General features: G+C 40.5%; 1 protein-coding gene across 3 annotated transcripts in view; it reads right to left on the reverse strand.

The window, feature by feature from the left end:
- The window catches only part of NUP153 (nucleoporin 153), a 71,831-nt gene that overhangs the window by 12,194 nt on the left and 37,368 nt on the right, over window positions 1-22,269 (reverse strand). For all 3 annotated transcript variants that reach the window (XM_006261980.4, XM_019494872.2, XM_014611598.3), the window contains exons 10-18: window positions 20,202-20,254; window positions 16,779-16,905; window positions 10,282-10,422; window positions 9,421-9,513; window positions 9,105-9,192; window positions 5,784-5,903; window positions 3,620-4,252; window positions 1,703-1,897; window positions 321-1,178 (exon numbers count right to left, since the gene is read on the reverse strand). In XM_006261980.4, the coding sequence (XP_006262042.1) occupies window positions 321-1,178; window positions 1,703-1,897; window positions 3,620-4,252; window positions 5,784-5,903; window positions 9,105-9,192; window positions 9,421-9,513; window positions 10,282-10,422; window positions 16,779-16,905; window positions 20,202-20,254 (2,308 nt within the window). The remainder of the gene's footprint in view (window positions 1-320; window positions 1,179-1,702; window positions 1,898-3,619; window positions 4,253-5,783; window positions 5,904-9,104; window positions 9,193-9,420; window positions 9,514-10,281; window positions 10,423-16,778; window positions 16,906-20,201; window positions 20,255-22,269) is intronic.

Raw genomic sequence — 22,269 nt, forward strand, 5'->3', positions numbered from 1 at the left:
AATAATTAATTAAACCAGGATTGATGTCATGCAACTTTTGTGTTTTGACAAGGCCTAAAAGAATGTTTATTATGACCAAGAAATACTGCACACTGTTTTAAAACAAGTGTTCAACTCCATTGAAATCTAGAGAGGAGTGGTAATATAATTCATTTACCCTCCCAAGACCCAGAAGAATAAATGCCCCCTAATGGAACAAACACAGCTTTCAAAGCTCTGACACACAAAACTAGTCAAAAATATTAATTTTGGCTGCACAGACTTATAAAATGTGTTACCTCACAGATTTGAGCAAACAACTAAAGAGAATGTCTTCTTACCTGCAGTACTGGCTTGTGCCCCAAATGCAAATGTTGGCTTTGTTTGTTCAGTTTCCTTCTCTGCTGGCTTTGCCAAACTAAAACTGAAAGTGGGTTTCGCTGTACTCTCTTCTTTGGTTTGCTCAGACTTTCCAAACGAAAACATGGGTTGTGCCTTGGTTTCCTCATTCTCCACTTTCTTCCCAAACACTAATGAAGGAACAGTGGAGGTGACAGAGTCTGGCTTCTCTTCTGTCCTTCCCAAAACAAACTGTGAGGCAGGTGCAGGTACAGACTCCACATTGCCAAAAGAGAAGCCTCCCTTTGTAGAAGGACTCTCATCTTTTTTCTCATCCGATTTCTTAAATGCAAAGGGAGTTGCTGCAACGTCTTTGTCCTCCTTGGTTCCAAAACCGAAGCCACTTGCTCCAGTTTTATTCTCAGCTGGAGCTAAGGAGGCAGTGGAACTTGTGCCGAAACTGAAACCTCCTAAGGTCGGCTCGTCCTTTTCCTGCTGTCCCAGGGCTGACGTCCCAAACTGAAAAGCTGAAGTAGATGGATTGCTTGTACCCGAGGGAAGTCCAAAGGTAAAATTGTTGTTGTTACTCTTACTGTCTTTTTTACTCTCCTCTGATTTAGAGTCTGAAGAAGAAACTCCAAATGTGAAGTCCCCTGAAGTTTTAGGAAACTTAAACCCCCCTGTTACAATGCTTGAGGATCCCACTTCTGATGCAATGCCAAACTTGAAACCCCCCTGCTCTCCGAGCTTAAAACCTCCTGTGCTTCCTAACGTCTGCAAAGACTCTGAGGACGACGTCTGAATACCAAATGTAAATGATGGGTCAGTAACAGCTGAGGACACGGCTGCAGTATCAAAACCTGCAGAAAGGAAGAATATCTTGTATTCATAATGCAAAGAACATGCGAGTCCTCATCTACAACCAGTTCTAACCTTCAACTATGTTAACTGTATCCAATTATCTTACTAGAATTGTCTCCTTGTTTGTCCATGGTCAGCAATTTAGAATTCAAAGCCCTTTCTGGGGGTGGCAATCCTCTACCCCTCCCCCCCCCAGCAAGATCAGAGAAGTCATTTAGCAGTTCTCCATTTTTGTATATGCTCCAAATGACCAGTTCTGTGTTACTGTATACTGTAAGAACAGGATTATATTCCTTCCTCCCCAGATAAGTGATCTTCACTTAGACACAAAGGCACCATTTTGAGCCCTAACACAAGGTGCCTTTGTTTTATATAAAACACATGCCCACACTTAATTCTGGGGTAGCCTGTAGAAGTTTACAAGAGTTACCTTGTTTCAATAATTTTTCTAGACAGGATTCAAGCAAATTTGTCAGGAAAAAAAATCTAGAAAATGTGACTACTTTACTTCATCAAGTATTACCTTTGAGCTCAGCTTTGGTACCTGGTTTTGCACTCTCACAAGCTACACACTTTGTGGCCTCTGCTTTGTTTTGTACCAAGCAGATGTCACAGTCCCAGCTTCCTTCCGGCTTCTTGAATTTATCTAATCCCATAAATCCTCCAGAAGGAACAGAGAACGAGGAAGTACTGCTACTGGTCACAGGCACTGAACCCCCTAGGAGGCAAAGGAAGGTGTTAAAAGCCTGCTTACAGTCATAAGGTGTCCTACCTTAGGGGGGGAACCTCTTAGATTTACAGGCCCCAAACATATGCTATAACTTTCAATGAGGAAAAGAGGCCAGTTATCTCTGCTGCCACAGGAAAGTGAAGCAAGGGTAGAATTGAAGTCATGAGGCAGTCAACTGCATAACATGTCATATGCTACATATAAATAACTGGATCACCCTGATCATACCACACACAGATGGACCCAGTTGGGGCCATAACACTATGTGTATACTGAACTCGAGGCTCTGCAAGTAGGAGTGGTTATTTTCAGAGGTCCGCAAGTGAAAACAGGCATATCTGTAGGTGGTTTCTGGCTATGTGTTTACTGAAAGGGATTCCCCCCCCAAAAAAATTCTCCCTTACCCTTTGGGAGTCAAGCAGCCTTTCATGAGGGCTGGGCATTACTTACACAGAAAAAGAGCATGGATTTGCCATGGAGTATGCATACCACAAATTAGCTCTGTACCCTGCCTGAGCGCCACTCTGATCCCATTCCCCAGCCAGATCGCTGCTCTGGTTTCTGTCCCACCCTCTGTTCCCTGCCTGATCTCCCACCATGCCTTCTGCTTCTTCCCTATCTGTTACTGTGCTGCCTGCCCCCTCCCTGATCTGCTGTGCACTAAACACAGCCAGTGTCACAACACTCCTGGTGTAATGATACTTTAGTTCACTGATGAGCAAACACTGGCATTTCTGAAAATAGACACTTTTAATTTCTTTTTTTTTTTTTTTAAAGAAGATTAATTGGAACTAGAGTTCAAGAGAGCAATTGCAGCAGTAAGAGATCAGCAGGTCTTCAAAATTGGAAAAAACCTCTAAGCCCCAGCTTGTGAAAGTCTCCATTTTGGGACTGGAAGAGAACCACTAATGTAAAAACTCCTCCTGGGAAATTAAAGTACATTTTCCTATCAATTTATAAAATTAATAGCAGTTTTACCCAAGTTCTCATCTGGCTTGAAAGATGAGTGTACAGAAGAGCATCCTTTGGGACAGAGCTACCCAATTCCATGCAAGAAGGAAAAGCAAAACTCCTAGATCTACGAAGGGAACCACCTGCAAACAGATGCTCCATTTCTACAGTAAAAACATTCCTTTTCCAAGCCTCAAACAAGTGAAGCACTACAAACACACACTTCTCACACAAATGTACTAACTTTCCTCAGGAAGGAACTTGCCAGTAAAGTACTGAGCATTCTCACATGAATTTACAGTCAGCAGCCACAAATAGTCATCCTCATCTAACACAACCCCAAAGTCAGTTAAATGCATCTAAATGCTTATCTCTCTTCCCCCCAGTATTCCATGGGGATAAGAAAGTGACTGTACAGATCAGTGGTTTTCAACTTTTTTCATTTGTGAACCCCTACATTTAGAATGGCGGTAGAGACCGCTATGGAAGTTTTGAATGGAAGTGCAGACCCCTTTGAATTGTAAGTGTGGTTATTCACATACTTCTGATTGATCATAGTCATCTTTTGTGGGCCCCTTAGACATAGTCTGTGGACTCCCAGGGGTCTGCGGACCACAGGTTGAAAACCACTAGTATAGAGGCACGGTTTTAGCAGACAATGAGTTGGCAGTTGTCTAGACAAAAAGATTAGCTAGTAACAATGAAGACATAATTGACAGAACCTGAAAGGACAGAGAAAATTAAAGCCCCATGACTTACCTGGCTTCTCAGACTGACAGGCTACGCATTTGCTGTCCTCTGCCTTATTTGACACAAGGCACACTGTACAGTCCCAAGAACCCTTCGGCTTTTTGAATTTGTCTCCAAACCCCAAAGTGACTGTTGTTTCAGTGCAGCTAGAAGAGGAAGTCACTGCTACTGCATTTTCTATGACTACTGGCAACGTCATAACAGGCATGACTCCTGTTCCAGGCTTTGGTGTCTCACAGGCCACACATTTGGTAGCATCAGGTTTATTATGGACTAGACACGTATCACAATCCCACGTTCCTGCTGCTGGTTTAAATTTGTCTCCGAAGCCCAGTGTCCCTGTTGCAGATGCAGCTGACTTAACAGTGCTGCTTAGAGGTGCAGTTCCAGTCTGTTTAGTAGTATCTACTGCTGACACTGTTGGAGCTGGACAAGTTATACATTTGTTGTCTGCAGTCTTGTTTTGTAGAAGACACGAGTTGCACGCGTCAGACTGCCAATACGATGAAGTCGGCTTAGAGGTCTCTTTAGCTCCTGAAGCACCTGCAGAAAAACTACTTATTGCAGGCCTTGTATAAACCACTGTGCTTGTTGTAACTGGCTGCTCAGCTGCAAGAGAGTGGGCTTTCAGAGAAGTAAATCCTAGAAAAGAACAGACCAGAAATAAGGCCTGAATGTTCATGAAATAAAGTCTTAAATTAAACCTATAATACACCAGGGGTTACAGTTATATATATTATAAAAGGCTGTCAGCTCCATAGTATACTGTGTAAAGGGGTAAAATTCCAAGGTCTCACTGTAACAAAATGACTAACCCCAGCTTAATCTGACAGAACCTTTGTTAAAGGAAATACTGCATACAAAAACTTTTGCTGCCAGGAAACAGTTGTGAACAAAGTGCAGGAGTTCTCTCTTACCAGCACTTCCTCCCATGTGAAAACCATACACTTTAATTTTAAGAAGTTATATCCAATTAGACCACATTTCTCACACTGTTTATACTGTCACTGCTGACTTATATTTATTTTAGCAGCTGTACAGCAGTTTGTACTTCGTACAGCTATCCACATGCTATTTTTACCAGGGCAGTTGAACATTAAGCAATAGAAGTACAGTGGTCAGAACAGTTAACCCTCTAGCATTCCATAATTGCCCCTAAAAATATACTACCATAAGCCAACTCCTTATTTTAAAAATTGCCAGCTCACATACAGAAAGAAGCTGTTTGCTTTAGTCCATAAAAAATACAGGTAAAGTTTGAAATTAAGGGACATATTGTTTAAACTGAAATTTCCCAGCAATGTGGCTTGTTCAAATGCCTGCCTGCCTCAGACTCACATACATACAAAAAGGAATAATTTCATGCGATTCATTTTGGAGACTGTCCCTTTAGCTGAAGACTGTCCCTTTAGCTGAATAAGCAAATTATTTTATTCTCTAGCACACAGCTCATTCCTATACACAAAAATGCTAACCTCTTGACTAGAGTAGGGTTAGGAATTTTATGATCAAATGTTTTGTTCATCAATAAATACCAGTTCATCAAAACTTTACATGGGAAAGGGTAAATTTTGACAAATCTCCTGTTTTGAAAAATTAAACCATTTTTTCTACTGCTGAAATAAAAAAATAGTTTTGAAAAACATGGAATGCTAAATAAGCCCAAATGCTCTGAAACTGACATGCGTTTATCAAGCCGGGGGGGGTTTTTTGGTTCTTAAAAATTATTAATGTTTTGACTTGTTTCTATTTAGGAAAGGAGACTAATATGAAATCTAAACCATTTTCCCAGGATAGGAAAAAAGTTTCCTAACAAACCTACTGTTAACACACTGCTACTCAACTGAAATGGAATACTGACTATTCACTTTGACAAACCCGTTTTGGTCCTCAGTTCTACTAGCATCCCACTACACAAGAAAAGTCTCTAGTTTGGCATAAAAGCAGACACAATAGAAAGAGCAGATTTATATTGCAGTCTGTCCCTACATTTATCTGTGCAGCTAATGCAAACCCTTAGACTGCAGTGAAACCCAGGCAATATTTAAAAGAGTATACATTTTCAAGTTAAATTAGCAAAACTTATGAGTTATTTAAGTTCCCATATACAACAGGCTGAATCCAAATACATGGTTTTTTACATGGTCTATTTAAACTGAATACATTGTCTCACCAGGGCCTTTCAAAACATCCAGCACACTCCCCTCTTTCAAGACTTTTGCAGGCTTGAAGGGGCCATCATATTCATCATTTCCTTTCTTCTTATTGCTGGTGCTATTTAAAGTGGTGGTACCTTAAAAAAAAAACAAAAAAACCCCAAACAAACTTTCATGGAGTAACATGTTGAATATACTGAAGACAAAAAGTCATATTTGCTGAAACCAAAGATCTCCTCCCAGACCTCTCAAAAGGTACAGATGTGGTCTTTCTACTATCTGATTCGAAAATGTTATGTTCACAAAAAGATAGAAATGTGTGTTACCATAAGCATCACAGAGGTATAATCAACATTTTATTTAGTTTCAGAATTGCTTTTTAACTTCAAGCAAATTCCCCATTTTAAACTCAACTGTTAAAATAAAATTCATACTGAGACAGCTATGAAGAAAGCTATAGATTCATAGATGTTAGGGTTGGAAGGGACATCAGTAGGTCATCGAGTCCGACCCCCTGCCCTGGGCAGGAAAGAGCGCTGGGGTCAGACAACCCCAGCTAGGTGCTTGTCCATATTAAGTCATTATATTAAATACAATTTATTGTAGAACAGATTTTTTTCACCTGGTTACATACAGAAAAGCTATATAGATATAGCTATCTAAAAATATACATAAAAATGTTTCAGCTTTTTGGACATAAACAATTTAGTTAAAAAAAAAAACCCAAACAAAATCAAAAAACTTCCCATAGGAAAATATTTTGTTGAAGAGTTTAAAATTTCCATTAGAAAAAAAATAAAATTTGAACTGAGATTGGTTCAGTATAAATCAGAGTATTTCAATTTGATGAAATGAACCCAAACATTTTGTTTTGAGTTGGTTCAACATCATCCTCAGCTGTCCTGTTGCCTCATATTCCTATTACCTGTTTTCTATATGGAACAGACTCTTCCTTCCATGAATCAAAGTCACATTACGTTGGGCTGCATGAAACATGAAAAATTTATTTTGGCCAAAGGACTGACAGGAGAATGGGGACGGGACATAGGATGTCCAAGCTACAAGCCAATGTAGGCACCATTACAAGGGGATGGCACTGAAATATTTTCAACTACCTTGAAATAAACCATTTGGGGAGGTTACACAATATTGTATTTTGATTCAAAATACTGCAAGAAAACTTCTTGCCATTTCTGAATCAACTATTTTCACAACTTTTTGGTCTAACTAAATTCTTGATATTTCCACCTAATTTTTCTTCCCAATTGGAATTGAAGACAAAGTGCTGCTGAAGTTCTGCAGTTCACAGAATCATAGAAAATTTGGGTTGGGAAGGTCCTCAGGACAGCTAGTCCAAACCCCTGCTCAAAGCAGGGCCATCCCCAACTAGATCATCCTAGCCAAAGCATTGTCTAGCCAGGCCTTAAAAACCTCCAAGGATGGAGATTCTACAACCTGAGTAGCCTATTCCAGTGCTTTACTACCCTCCTCCTGAGAAAGTTCCTTCTAATATCTAACCTAAACTTCCCTTGCTGCAACATCTACTAAGATTCAGAAGGGAAATGTGTCAACAGTAAGACTTCCCTGTACTAAATCACTACACAGGAAAGGTTTTGTAAGTCCACAGTGTGTAAGTACTATGCACTCTGCTGCACTTGGATCTCTAGGTGGCAGCAGTGGCTAGGAACACCTTTCACAGACTCCATCTAGTGAGAAGGCTGTGACCCTTTCTTTCAAATTCACATCTGGCTGCCATGATCCCTGCCTTTGTAACCCCAAGATTTGAGTACTGCAATGTGCTCGATGCAGGGCTGCCCTTGAAAACCATCAGGAAGTTGCAGCTGATACAAAACAGTGGCCTGTCTTCTGATGGGGTGGTATATAACTCAAGTGCTCCAGAGTTTGCATGAGCTCCCATTACCTTTCCAGGCACAATTCAGGGTGCTGTTTTTGACCTGCAAGGCCCTAAACAATATGGGCCCTATATACCTAACGGAGTACCTTCCCCTCATGCATCACTGAAACCAACGGCAACCTTCTACAAACACTAGTACCATCAGTACACCATGTCTGTTTGGCAAAAACGCATGGAAGGTTGTTCTCAGCAGTTGCTCTTCAGGCCTGGAACTCCCCCTGCAAAGGCCTAGTAGAGTCTGGGCCTATACATTTTTTGGAACTGCTGCAAGACAGTCCTATTTGGGCAAGTGTTTAGCATAGAAAGCTAAGTTGAGGGGCTCTCTTTATACCTTGTTATTCTAGTTCCCTATTTAAGTTGCTTTGTTTTCTTGTCACTCCTGCTTTCTAAGTTATTCTGTCCTTTTCCTATAAGCTGGCCATAACTTTGGTTAGGAAGGGTAGTACAGAAATCAAATAAGCAAGCAAACAGACCTGAATTTGAAAGACATGCTCTTAAGCAAGCAACTGTACTTTTAAATATAATTAGTGAGAGTCAAAGTTAAGTAGTTTTAGGCCTCTAAATCTCTCTGCTTTTTTCTGGTTTTACAACTACATTTTCCTACCTTTTAAAATCATGCTGCTTTGTGAAACAAGATGGAAAGTGAACAAACAAGAAAATAGTATCAAGGGTAGAATGTAAAAACTTAAAGGAATGTTTTCGTAATATTTCATTACAGTAATTAGATACTCTCATACTAGCAATATGTAAAACCTCCAAACACTGCAAAATTTAAGTTTCCCTTTAACCTATCCTTTTAGTATTAGTACATGAATCAAAGCTTGCTCTACTATACGGAAGCTTCCACAGTATTTGCAAGCATAATGATTCAGTGACATTTTTCAAGAAACATACTACAGTAACACAATTTTGGCTATGTAGTTAAAAACAAATTTGTACATCAAAATGAAGACTTTAGTTGGGAATTACTACTATGTTTACCTGAATCCAAGTTGACTTCAAATTTATGAAGAGCCCCCCACTAGATTCCATACACAAAACACTTAAAAATATTACAATTTTGCATGTACAAAACGCAATTATTGGAGCGTTGTTTTAAATCTGTCCCTTCCCAACACTGCAGCAGGGCAAATATTGGTGGAGGGAGTAGGTAGCACAGGAATCAAGGCTTCCTCCTCTGCCTACATACCCTGGTCCCTGCCCCCCCATCACTTGCCCTCCCTGCCACCACCTATGCCCCCACCCCAACCCCACTTGTACTTGAATGCAAGATAAGGTGAAAGACTGGAAGGGGAGCAGAATGTTCTAGAAATTCATTCAGAAGCAACATCTGGTTGAAAGGAGATCCATTTTTATACACCAACAAAACAGATCTAAAGCCAAAGACATTTTTTGGGAGCTGATGTGCTAAATTTTTAGTTACCTGGGCTAAACAGATGTGGCATTGGACTATCACTGGATCCAGAAGGCTCTGTTGATTTCACAACAGGAACACTAAATGTAAACCCAATCTAAAGGAGGAGGAAGAGAGATTTTTAAAATTCCCAATGGAAGAAACTTTAATCTGATTTAACATACAAAGACAAGCCTGAAATCCAAGTTTCAATTTGCTGGCATACAACATGAATACTAAAACTTATGATCACTTTGCCATTACTGCCACTTGTTCCGAAATATTTTACAAAAATGACAGGAAGAGCTTTGAAAAGAACCGAGCTTCTCTGTGCATTGTTACTTACAGACAACGGAGGTAGCACTTCTGCCTCAGTAGATTTTACAATTGGAGATGAAAATCTGAACACAGGGCTGCTATCATTACTTGCTGGCAGCACCTAAGTTTTTAAAAGAATCAAGACTGAATTTAAAAGAAAAATGCTGGAACAAAAAGTAACTATTGAAAGTTAGAAAACAAAATTCTGCAGTGAATTTGGAAAATCTGATTTTGAAATGTACACAAGTACACGGAATTAAATTTGAGAGAATTTAAGTAATTGCTGGGTGAATATTCTCCAGATGTTGTAATCACCTCTAAAGCCAAGTATTATAAACCCAGGAAATTCTCATTTAAGATAATGGTTAAGTCAAGTCTAAGTACAATTAAAGATATGCAAATATAATAAAAGATACCTAAACAAAATTTTAACCAAGCAGCTGCTCCTGGCACCTCCATTAGAAATGGAAATCTGTGTTTCTTTAAACTGTAGACAAATATGAGAATGACTTGATGCATTTTTCATGTTTACTTTATTGTAGTGATAAGCCAAGTATTGTGATGACAATTCCTGACTATTAATACTTCTATCACTCTTCATACTACTTCAAATTGTGAAGTAACTCAGCTTACTGTTACCATAACAAAATTACCAGGAACTTTACAGCTGCATTGTCCATTAATTATCTCCATCTAAAACTTTGTAAAACTAGATTAAAAATCATCCTATAACTTCATTCTAAATCAGAATGTGATGGTCTTAATTAATTCACTTAGGCATTAATTAATATAATTCGTTGCAAAGATGCTCAAAAAATATTTGATTTGTAGCAAGGTAAACATGTTAATCCTGTACAGTATTACGGAGATATGCTGTCCAAAAAGTTACCTTGTTAATCACTGGTTGTGTTGGAGTGATTGATGATGATGAGACCGTAGTAGTAGCAGCAAGGGAACCAAAGCTGAACTGAGGCAATGACATAGTACTGATGGGTAAAGATATTTTTGGAAGTACTGGCTCCTCTACCTCCTGAAATTATAAATGTATATGGTTATTCTTTTATTTCTACAATACATCTGTCCTCTCTTTCTTAAAAGTACCAAAACCAAATGTAAAACAATGCCATTTGAGTGATTAAAAAAATTATCCAATCCCCTACCGAAGTCTATTAGAGCATTTATTTTTTGCTGGTCCTTCTCATAGCTACACCAATCATCTGCAGAGTATAGATTTGCTCAAACCTGCTAATCCACCTTTCCTCATTAATTCTCAAGGACACACACACACACACACACACACACACACACACACAAGTAACACAAAGTAATAAACAAGGAGAGAAAATTGGATCATTCATTTTTTTTTTGTAATTAATGTTACTGATTAAAATGTTGGAGAAAGGATGCCTCTGCTTACCGATCTCCAGGGATCCTGGTTTTCTGTTCACTATGGAAAAACATGGATTTTCTCCTTTAACAGATAAAAATGTGGATTTTCACCTTTAAAGGAGAAAAACACAGGCAACCATGGGTTTCCCCTTTGCAGGTTGGCCAAGTTCCAGCGTGCAAGGGGCTGTAGGGACAAGAGGAGGGTGATTGGAGGCAGGGAGCACCATGTGCATATGCACACGCACATACACATAGAAGCCAGGCAACAGAGGAGAGCAGCTCCTGCAGCTCCCTCCAGGTAAACCTATCGGGGGCGGGGAGAAGGGGAAAAAGAGGCACACAGGCCACACAGCAGTGGGGCAGGAAGTGCATGTACCCCCTCCCCCACAAGATTTCTGCACCCACAGCAGGGCACCAGACTGCAACTGGGCTGGACCAGTTCTGGACAGGAGCCATCACTGCAGACACTGCTGCCAAAGTGAAGCGCCCCCTGCCCACCAAGCAGCAGCAGGGGGTACAACTCCGTGCCACCACCACTGCAGCTTCCGTGCCTCATCATGGCAGCACAGCACTCCCTCATGCACTGGGTCCCGCCCACAGAAAAATACATATTTTGGGGTTTTTTTAATCCGAGAACTTGCAAGGGTTATCAGAGCTTTTACAATTTTTAAACAGAGAAAACCAGGACCCCTGCTAATCTCCCTATTACTTCCGTAAAAAATAGGAGGTCTTGCAACACTTGCTAAGTTCTGTTGCAAAACTATAAAATCTGAAGTCTGATATTTTTAATGGTGGGGAAAAAAGAGGGGGGGGGGGGAATACAACTTTTTTTTTTTTTTTAAATAAACACCAGCCAATCAGGCCTGGTGAAGCAAAAAAGGAAACAAGCCCAATTTAGGGACATGCAAAGATCCCTTAGGATAAACTGCAAGAAACCCTACAAACAATTCTGTAAAAAATGCTGAGGCTACAGAAGCCTAAGCAAAATATATTTATTATTCTTTACTGAAACTACACTGGCTATTCTAAAGACTTACTGTGATGACAACTGATAGTAGAGCCCTCTGATATGGGTAGAAGCCATTAAATGTAAGTAAATTAAGGCATAACTTTTTTGCCCTCTTCCAATGTCTACTTTTATTCACATGCTAATCAAAATTAAGAAAGATTGATGGGCCTCACATTCAGCTAGATCTTTTATTTATTCTACAGCAACATTCTGCAAGATCTCCTGTATTTATGTTAGTTTTCTTTCAATAAGTAGAATCAACAGAATAGTCTAAGAACTCATAACACTATACATAAGAAAACAATTGAATAAGGAGCCCATACTTTGGAAGGCACATATCTGTCATCAACCCTCACAAATATGATCTTCTCTGTCTTCACTTATGGGTTTTTTTTTTATTTTAATTTTTTTTTTAATGTTTTCAATTAAGAAGGGAACTTGGTAAACACTACAGCAGGGGTCAGCAATATCTTTGGGCAGAGTGCCAAAAACACCCGCAACCCTGACCTGTAAGATGTTGACTTGCCAGGGGCAGATGACAAGGGAGCTGCAAAGGGCTCAATCCTTGTTGTGGCAGTGCAGCCCTAGCCCCTTCCCCACCGTCCACCCCAAGACATGTGTGCCAAGCAAAATGCCTTTATGTGCCACACTGGTTACTTTACCAGGGTTTGCCTACCCCTGCACTAAAGCAGCGATTCTCAACCAGAGTGCTGTAGTATGATTCACAAGATAAATGACTTTTTCTTCCCCCTACTCTCTTCCCCCTCCCTTCCCTGCTTTTCCTTTAGTCTTGCTTATCTCTAACTATTTAGATTTTCACTGACATCCCTCCACACTTTTAGCTTCTCTCATTCCTTGGAATCTCAGACCAGCAGAGATTCCCTATGCCTGACGAAGGGTGACTGTACCCAAAAGCTTCCTAAGAACTGTTTTCCAAGTACTGAGTTGGTTTAATCATCTACCCAAAGAACCCTGCCTGAGATTTCAAATAGGAACCCAGTGTCAAACACTTTGACCTGGGTCTTCTGAGTTTTTTGCAACAAAATTGCTCTATTACTTACTTAATTCTGACTGTAGAAAGTCAGTGAAACCTAAGACCCGGCATTTTCCAAGGGGTGCTTTGAATCTAAAAAAGCTGAGAACTACTACACTGGACATCTGTGAATAATACCCAGGGTGGAAGCAGCTATAGCTTTTGTGCCACCACAAACATTATTATGGCAGCACAAAGGCCAAGCAAACAGACATCCATTCCCCTTCTCATGCTACAAATGGTATCAATTTGTGCCACTTTACTGCAGCAGATGTACATTAAGTTTACAGAAGGATACAGCTGTCCATGCTCTTCCTACCTGCCTGGGGTAGGTGATCCCAGGGGTTGAATAATGCTATGAAAGGTTAAACTCTTAATCGTTTAACTGATAAGCACAGTGATAACTGGTTAGCTTACCATTTATCCTTTAGCTTGGGGCAGGCACAGTCTGGCAGGGAAGGGGGGGGGAAGGAAGCCTTATGGTGCCCCAGCAGGAATTGGAAGGCAGCAAGGCAGGCAGGAGGGAGGAGTGAGAAGGCGAAGGGGCAAGGGGGACTAGTACTCATAGCCTAAGAGGGAAAGAGCCAGTGGCTGAATGATTAATTAATTAAGCAATTAGCTGCTTGTTCACAGGTGCTCCCTCCCTCAGCACAGGTGGGCTCTGTTGTCTGGCTGGGCTTGCCTCTTTCCCCCACAAGCACCTCTCTAACTTGCCCCACTTAAAAGGGACATGCCCCAGAGAATCTCCCAGGAACATCTCTGTCAGTAGAGAACACTGCCTATAGTTCCACAGGATCAGGCCTCTGTACAATGTGGAAAAACTGGCAACGTGTTTTGCCCACTGAAGCAGATCACCTGTGGACGGACACATTTGACAATATGTTTATACCCTTAGAGACAAACTCATTTAATACTTTGACCTAGAATGCTGTTGTAGCAAAACCCCCCGTTTCTCTTTTTTTTATTTATTTATTTAAAATGCATTCCCCTCCCCTTCCCCAGTCATCACTTGACTTTTTCTCTCCCTCTCTTTTCCCTATAGATAAGTATAAGTAAGCTAAGATGTAGGATAAGCTTTAAACATTTTTATTTTGGTAGCAAGTTTTTGGTTTTGGCTATCCACTGTTGTTTACTGTATTATTATTAGGTTTGTATTGATTTTTACTGTTGTATATTGTATTATTATCATTTTTGTACTAATTTTTATCATTTCATATGGATAGTGTATGGCTTAGGCCTGTGTTTGTAAGTGAACCAAAGTCATGTCAAGTTTCCATTTTATATGTCAAGCCTCCATCTTCTGTCCTCTGCCTGGGCATCCCATGTTGCAACTGTATGAGTCACATACCCCTCCCATGTAAATTGGTTCCCCAATGAATGAGCGTGATTGGAAATGATTGAAATACAATGGTAGCAGGCCTCTACTGAATGGCCTGTAATGACTGGGCCATCACCTCGCATTGATTCACCCAGGAACCATGGACCTCACCCAGGAACAGAGACAAGACCAGCATTTGAAAGACAAAAGACCCTGCAAAACCAGCAACTCTCACCATTACAGACACTAGAAACTGCACATCCCTGCATGGAGCACACATGCTTAGTACACCAGGGACTGACCCTTGCCTGGGCATGCCTCCTGTCACTAGGGTCACACAAGGTCTGCCCCTATAAAAAGGGGCAGTGAAGACAGACCTAGTGGGAATGCCATTTGCATCGGGACCAGCACCAAGCCACACCACCTATCCACCCAGAGGCCCTGCCGGTGACCCCCCTCTGGATAATACCTACTGGACAAGGACTCCTTCCAGCCTGGATAGGTAGATATTACCTGCACACCTCCTACAATTCAGGCTCTCTCTCTCCTCCTGGACTTCAGAGGACTTCAGCCCCTGCACCAAGCCTCTCTAACCCCTGCTGCCAGTGCATGTGTGTGCATGTGGGGGTGGGGTTGGGCAGGTGTGGGTGCAAGGGCACCAATTTGGCATTGTGTCACCATCTCCTCTGTTCAATAAAACCACTGTCATTTGCAACCCCGAGTTGGGTCATGTTTTACTGAATCCCATTCCCTTCCCCATCTTAAATTCCAGCCTCATTCTCTCTCATCTGCAGTTCCCACCATCTCTGCTACTTTCCCGATCTCCTCCCAATTCCATCTCCCCTTTTCTGCCACCTCTGAGCCTCTCCTTGCTTTCCTGCTGCCTGATGCTTTTCCTGTGATTTTCTGCTGTCCCTCTCTGTTTTCAGGCTTCCCCACACCTTCTGTAAGCCCCACCCCCCGCAGCTTCCCAGCTCCACTTAGCTGTCTTGCAGTTCGCTCCAGCAGCTGGAGCCTTGCTCCACCTTCCAGCACCTACTACTTCTCTAGGTGCCCAGGAGCCATCCTCTGGCTCCCCACAGCCCCTCTTTAACACCCACACTTTCCCTTAGTCCCATTTTTCCCTCTCCCCATCTACCTTTTCAGCTTCCCCCTAGCTCTGGCTCCAGACCCAGCCTCTGTGCCAGCATGCTTCACTGTTCTGCAGGCTTTGGGCGCTGTCTTTTAATCAATTAACCTAAAGTTACCCCCAAGCCTCAGTTCTTCAGTCCAGGCCCCTCTAGTCTACCGGTTCTAATCTCGGTCCCGGTGACTTTCATTTCCGGTAACTTTAACTCCCTACACTTCTACTTTCTTATCTTAACCTTTCCCCAGGTACCCCAAGTACACCAAGCACATGCATACATACACATCACAACACCCAACTTAGGAACTCACTTGTGTATATGTGTAGGAGGGTGGTATGTGTGTGAATTAGTGAATACACATATATAAATATCATTGTGTATGTGTGTGGTATATAAATTAGTAATCCACGTATGTGTATCAGATGTGCAGGTGTTGGTAACTGATTCTGTCTAGATGTGGTGTGTGTAGCGTGTATAGGCTTAAACTGGTGATAAGTGTGCATGAACCTAGACTGGTTATTTTAAACGTGTGCATATCTAAGTTGCTTTTGTGTGTGTGTGTGTGTGTGTGTGTGTGTGTGTGTGTGTGTGTGTGTGTGTGTGTGAGAGAGAGAGAAAGAGAGTGTGTGTGTGTGCGCGCGCGCGCACGCACGCACGCACATGTGTGGGGCATTGTGTGCATGATATATGAATTAGTGATCTGTGTCTAACTTTTGGGGTGTATAGTGTATGTGCTTGAATTGGTGATAAGTATGCATGTCCCTAGGCTGGTCTGGATGTGTATGTGCCTGAGCTGGTTGTGTGCGTGCGCACCCAATTGATGTGTGTGTGTGTTTTGTGTATGTGCAATTGTGTCACACCCTCCTGTCTAACAGTGCAATATTGAGATCCTGAGAGTTGGCCTGACCCTCCAGGGCAACACTGTCATGTTTTATTCCATTTTCAAATCTTGGTTTGTTCCATACAATGTTACACCATATAGAAGGATAATATTATTAATTTAAAGAATACTTAATTTGCTAGTTATTGCCTATGTCAAATCTTTGCAACAACTATACATACAAACCTGAAAACTCTACTTTCCCAGCTTTCTTGTATGAGGACTTATTCATTCCACTGTTAATAAAGTAGCTTTACAAGTCAAAATTCCCAGTTATGTCCAAAATTTCCAAAAGCAGTTATATTTTTGGGGTGTGAGAACTGATGCACTAACTTGAGAAATATAGGCTTCCTATTCAGAAGCAAGGAGCACCTGCAACTTCTACTAAATTCAATTCAATGGGACAGTGGAGTAACTAAGCACCTGTGAAAATCGCCCCCCCCCCCACCCCCATCAAACTGTGCTCCCAAAATGAAGGTGCACAGAGGGGGCTTTAACCATTTCAGCCTATGTAGTTCACAAAGTTGACTGTTTTGTAACCATTAATTCTATCTGGAGCCTGTAATGAGCCAAGTATACAGTATACATATATTTGTGATGCAGTAGCACAACTGGAATAAATTCACCAACCTGTTCTTGTCCAGGTTTTGATATATAGTGTAGGCCTCTTTCTCTTCTCATTTTGCCACCGCCGCCTCCCCCTCCTGAAGACAGTCCATTAGAGGCAGGACTACTGAATTTGGGGTACGTAGAATTGCTGGCACAGAGACAAAAAATGTATGATCAGAGCAAGCTTTTTATTGCCTACTTGCATCAAGCTCTGCTATTTACTGGATCTGTTCCCCTTGAAGAGAAAAATGTCCTATGTTAACGAAGAAAGTGAAAAGCAAAGCTCTGTGCAAGTTGTCTGATGCTGTTCAACTAGATTTCCCAAGGAATAAGAATTCTTCTAAACACAAACAGCTACAAGAAAAGTTGAAAACAAGTTCATTTAAGTAGACTGTCCCCATGCTCAACACAGACTTAAGTCTGAGCCAAAAGACAGAAAACAGGAGAATTAAGTAACTATTTTCCTACATCTCTAATGGGACCTTCAATACAGCCACTCAAGTTGGTCTTTACTTCATCAGTGAACCTTTGGTGAGGGACAAGGGAGAAGGTCCTATGTGCCAACACTGCCACATAAAGCCTTCGTGAAAGAGAAAGAGATTCAAGGAGGTCCAGATAGCTGTCCACAGCTCTTCAAGGCGGAAACTCCAGCTTGTGCAGCTTAACAGAAGCCTTAGAAGCTGTTACTCCCTTCACAGGGGTTTCAGCTGAACAAAGGCAGCATTTGCCAGTCTGCATTCCAGGGTTCTTTTCATTACACTGACTGATAAACCTCTTATATAATCAGCACTTTTCCTTTTTCTGCCAAAAGCTTGGGCAGAACAGCAAAAAGAAAGACTTCCTAACCCAAGTGTAAAAGAGAAAAGCCAGCAGACAAAATGAATGAAGTAGGGAATGTGATTAAGCACAACCCTCATCAAAGAAAGAAGAAATGGGTACAACACCCAAATACCCAAAGAATAGACTTTTATATAGAAGCTCCTCTCCTGGCCAAACACATGACTGTTGAAACAGAAGCTTTCATATATACTTAAATCTAGGCCCTAGGTCAAGTTCCCCATGAGACTGACAGCACAGCATAGGCTTATGCTTCTGAGATACTCTAGTATAATCTGTCCAGCTCCTAATGAAACCGAAAGGAGGACTCTATGCTGCCTCTTGCTGTTCAACTGGCAACTGAGTCCTCAAAGAGGCATATGATCAAAACTTCATCTAACCCAGCCTAAAAAAAAACAAACCATAAGAATTTTAAGAATTTCAGGTTTTAACTTAATTCTGTACAGCAGAGCCCAAGCCAGATTTCTGAAGAAAGAAGGTGTGCACCTACATACAAAATATGTAGCCCCCTTTTTTATATACACCCATGAACTGTTTATGCAGAATCACACTTCTATCCCTGGGGGAAAGACTGAAATCTAAAAGTTCTTATCTAGAGTTAAGAGCTAGGAAATTTCTGGTGGGCCAACCAAATAAAAGAGATTTACCAGTTGCAGTGAATTAAATCCAAGAACCACAGTCCAGAAACTACAAGTTTGTGCACCCTGCTTTAGACAGCACCATCTGTATTGCCAATTCAATTTCATCTTAATTTCCTGGAATTCCATTAAGCAGGTCCTTTGTAAAAGAAAGGAATCTAAGCAGAGAGCCAAGGCAAACTCAAAGTAACGTTGTGCAGGCAGTCCTCAGACTTACGACACAATTGGTTCCTGAAAACCGCATCTCAAGTCGAAACATTGCAACTTGGAACCAATTTTCTCATAAGAAACAATGTTATAAATGGGGGATTAGTTCCAAAACCAAAGCCCGACACCCTATTTTCACTAAAAATACCCCAGAATTTTGTACTCGATCAATTACAGATGAGTAATATAGCTACATTAATGTATTTATATTGTAAACAGCAATATTATTGATTTGGAAGAACTTCTTTGGTGGCGACTTTGCTGGACTTTTTGAAAGGCTCTTGGCTGGATTTTTTGAAGGGTTGTTGACTGGAGTCTTCTCAGGAGCCTTGGCTGCAGGTTTTTCTGGAGTCTAGTCTGCTTTCTTTAAGAAAGTGTCCAAGGAAATTTGGACAGATGTTCTTCAGGAGATGAGCGACACAACAAACTTGTTCGCTGGCATAGTGTTGCATCGGATCAAGCATTGTAGAGTTGAAACTGATATCATAAAGTTGAAGTAGTGTGTCACAGTTTATAAACGTTGTAAGTGCAAAATGTTGTAGCTCGAAACGTTGTAATTTGAGGCTGGCCTGCATTTAAAAGTTAATGATGGCTACACTAACATGCTGTGGTAAAACCTTAGAAACATCTCAAAACCCTTTTTCAGGAGAGGCTGTTGTGGACCCAATAACTCTACAAGAAAATGTTGTAAACATGAAGCTTTTGCTTCTCAAGATGAACCGGCCAAATGATGCTCATGGTCACATCAGACTGTACAAGAGCCTACAGTCTACAGAAACAAAGCTGCAATTTGTCCAGTATGCAGACAGGCAGAAAAGTATCACCTAAAGAGGTCGTTTGTGTTTGTCTGAGAAGTTATGTCCTCCTTCCACAAAAAACACAGCTAAAAAAAAAAAGATACTGACTCACATGAAGAAAAATGTCTTGCAAAGATGTACTATCTTATACCATAAGCATCATGCCTACAAGCAACTGATACAGCATCTGGCTGTTGGGTTTATACGTTCTTCAGTATCATGAAAGAGGAGAAGGTGAGGCACTGCAGGACAAGTGAAATGACAGTCTATTGCACTGGGGTTTTAATTCTGCCAAGTTCTGGGAAGTAGAGTGTTACCTTGGGTTATGTTAGACCAAGGTTTTAGGCCTCAGCCAATTAGGAAAAAGGGGCTGTAATCTACAGAACATTTAGATGAATGAGGAAAAATAATTCAATTGTGAAATGGTTTATTTCTGCATCATCTAATCCTGTTAAAAAATAGGTATGGAAAGAATTGCTAAAACAGTTCTGGTAATTCCTGAAATCTTGTTTAGCCAGCTAGAAAACTGCACAAGGGAAAAGAACTGAGCTTCAGAAGCCACAGAGCCCCCTCTGCAGGAGTGATAGTGCATTCATTTTCTTCCCTGTTTTATTTGCTGGTAAGAACACATATATAGGCCAAAAGGTTTGTTGATAGTTTTATTTTTATATTCTTCTTCCATTTCATACTCTTGTCACTGTTAGTTTAACTATTGTTTCTTTTATTTTCTATTTATATGCATAGCTTGCATCACAACATTAGATATTTCCCACCTCATTCCCAGGTTACAAATCTTGAAAAAAAAACCAAACAAACCCCATCGTCCGTCCTGTTGTAGGAACAAGAACTATTTGTTATACCCTGTTCAAAAGCCTGAACATGTAGATTACATTTAAGAATCACAAAAGTATCCATCACCACTCCATCCTAATACATGGTTTAGATTAACTCTAGATTTGACATACCTTTCGGGTGGTTCTGTTCGCAGTTCTATAGCTAGATTTTTCTCCCTCATTCCCTGCAAATAAAAGGTAATAACATGGGGTTTTAGTTAATTTCTCCATATTTGCAATTATTTTAAAAACAAAGCTAAATTGCATTGTTGGAAATCTTATGTTAATCCTGCTTCTTTTATTTGTAGTAGTCACTATAATAATAGAATTCCATGTCACTGTATCCATTTAGATGCAGGAGTTAATTCACTAGTATATTAACGTTAATTAAAATAGAATAAATTAACAGCCATCTATTCCTCTTGAGTAACTTAGGACAGCGTAAATTCTTCATATTGAACAAATTTTACTGCCTTAGCCTGTACCCCAAACCACTAATTATGACAAACACTTGACTGCAAAGTATATAATAAACTATACTGACCTATAACTGTGATGACTTACCACACAGGCAATTCAAGAGCTAGTACTTACTGACATTCATCTATGCCAGACCCACAAACTTTTTTTTTTTTTAATTAAGAACCATGCCATTTTAAGCATTCCACTTACCAAAGAAAAAAAAACACAACTGCTATCACTTTTAACTGAATTTTCTTTTAGTGCAAAAGACAGATTGTGCAAACTAAACTAACAGATTCATAGATGTTAGCACCACAATGCGATTATCTTGTCCAGTGGGGGCCAACCCTTCTGGCAGGCATACCACCAATTAAGCCTTGTATCCTCCCTAAATGCTACTCCAATGCCCTCCCCCTGCCTAATCTGCTCCTCTGCTTTCTGTCCTGTTTATTGGGAGGGGGCAGGCAAGTACTGCAATCTACAGTGTGCCACACAAAGAGGCTTCCTATGCCATCTGTGGTACGTATTGTGTGGGTTGGCCACCCCGACCTAGTCTAACCTCCTACAAAAAATATCTTGTAGAATTTCACTAAATTTTAAATCAAGCAGGAGTTTTGATTTATAGTATCAACTATACTTTTTGAGTTATAGTTAAACTTTTTGAATTATAGTATCTCTCTCTCAAAGAAGAATATCCATCTTGATTCAAGATGGAGTGATGGAACATCTCTCACATCCTTAAATAAGCTTTTTCAACATTTATCTCCTTATTTCCAATCTGAATGGTCTAGCTTCACCTTCTAGGCACTGGACCTTGAATGCCTTTGTCTGCCAGATTATAAACTCTTTATCAAAAATATTCCCACTATGCATGTACTTATGGACTAAACAAGTCACCTCTTAGCCTTCTCCTAGATAATCTAGATAGATTGAGCTTCTTAAAATTGCCCACTGTAACAGTTTTCCAAACTTCAAATCCTTCTTTTGACCCCAAGTTTTCTAATTTTGAAAACAGACATCAATTCACCAATCCCCTAGAAAAATATTAGTAATACCACATTTTATATTCCTACAGGAGGAAGAGGTAGAGAGTAAAGATAAGCTAATTATGGTCCCAAACTTAAAAAAAAACAAAAACATTCTGCCTTAGTTTTTAGTAAGAACCATGGTGAACATGGCAACAAAGACAGGATGGTCAACAGAAACGGGAACATGAAAACTGAATCTACCCTAACCCAAAGTGGAAGTGATATTCAAAGATCTCATTGTAAACAAATCCTGGAGACTTAAATCATGTATGGGATTATCCAAAATAGAAGTACATATCTCATGCAAGAACTCTGGCAAATGAGGGGACACTGCAAAAGCTTAATCATGAGTCCATGATGAAGCACACCAACACCAAATTACCTTGTAGAAACTCACAAATGAAATCACCTGTTATGTACTACTTAAATGGGGATAGCTTAAATGCAGATTTAATACACAAATAATCCAAACTGTGCTGGATAATTTTAATCAGCAGAAATTTCCAGCCAGGCTGTCAAGAGAAGTGCTCATAAACAGCCTGAACATCACTACACAATTTATTATTTCAGCTCAAATACAGTCCAAGCCAGCAGTATATCATTACACTGTGTATACAACCTACCAGCCACATACTGTTTCATAAATACAGTGCAATACAAACAAATTGAAGTGGTCTTTGCACAAAGATTGCTACTGTCCTAGGTATTAC

This window comes from Alligator mississippiensis, chromosome 3, assembly GCF_030867095.1.
Source record: "Alligator mississippiensis isolate rAllMis1 chromosome 3, rAllMis1, whole genome shotgun sequence".
NCBI lineage: Eukaryota > Metazoa > Chordata > Crocodylia > Alligatoridae > Alligator > Alligator mississippiensis.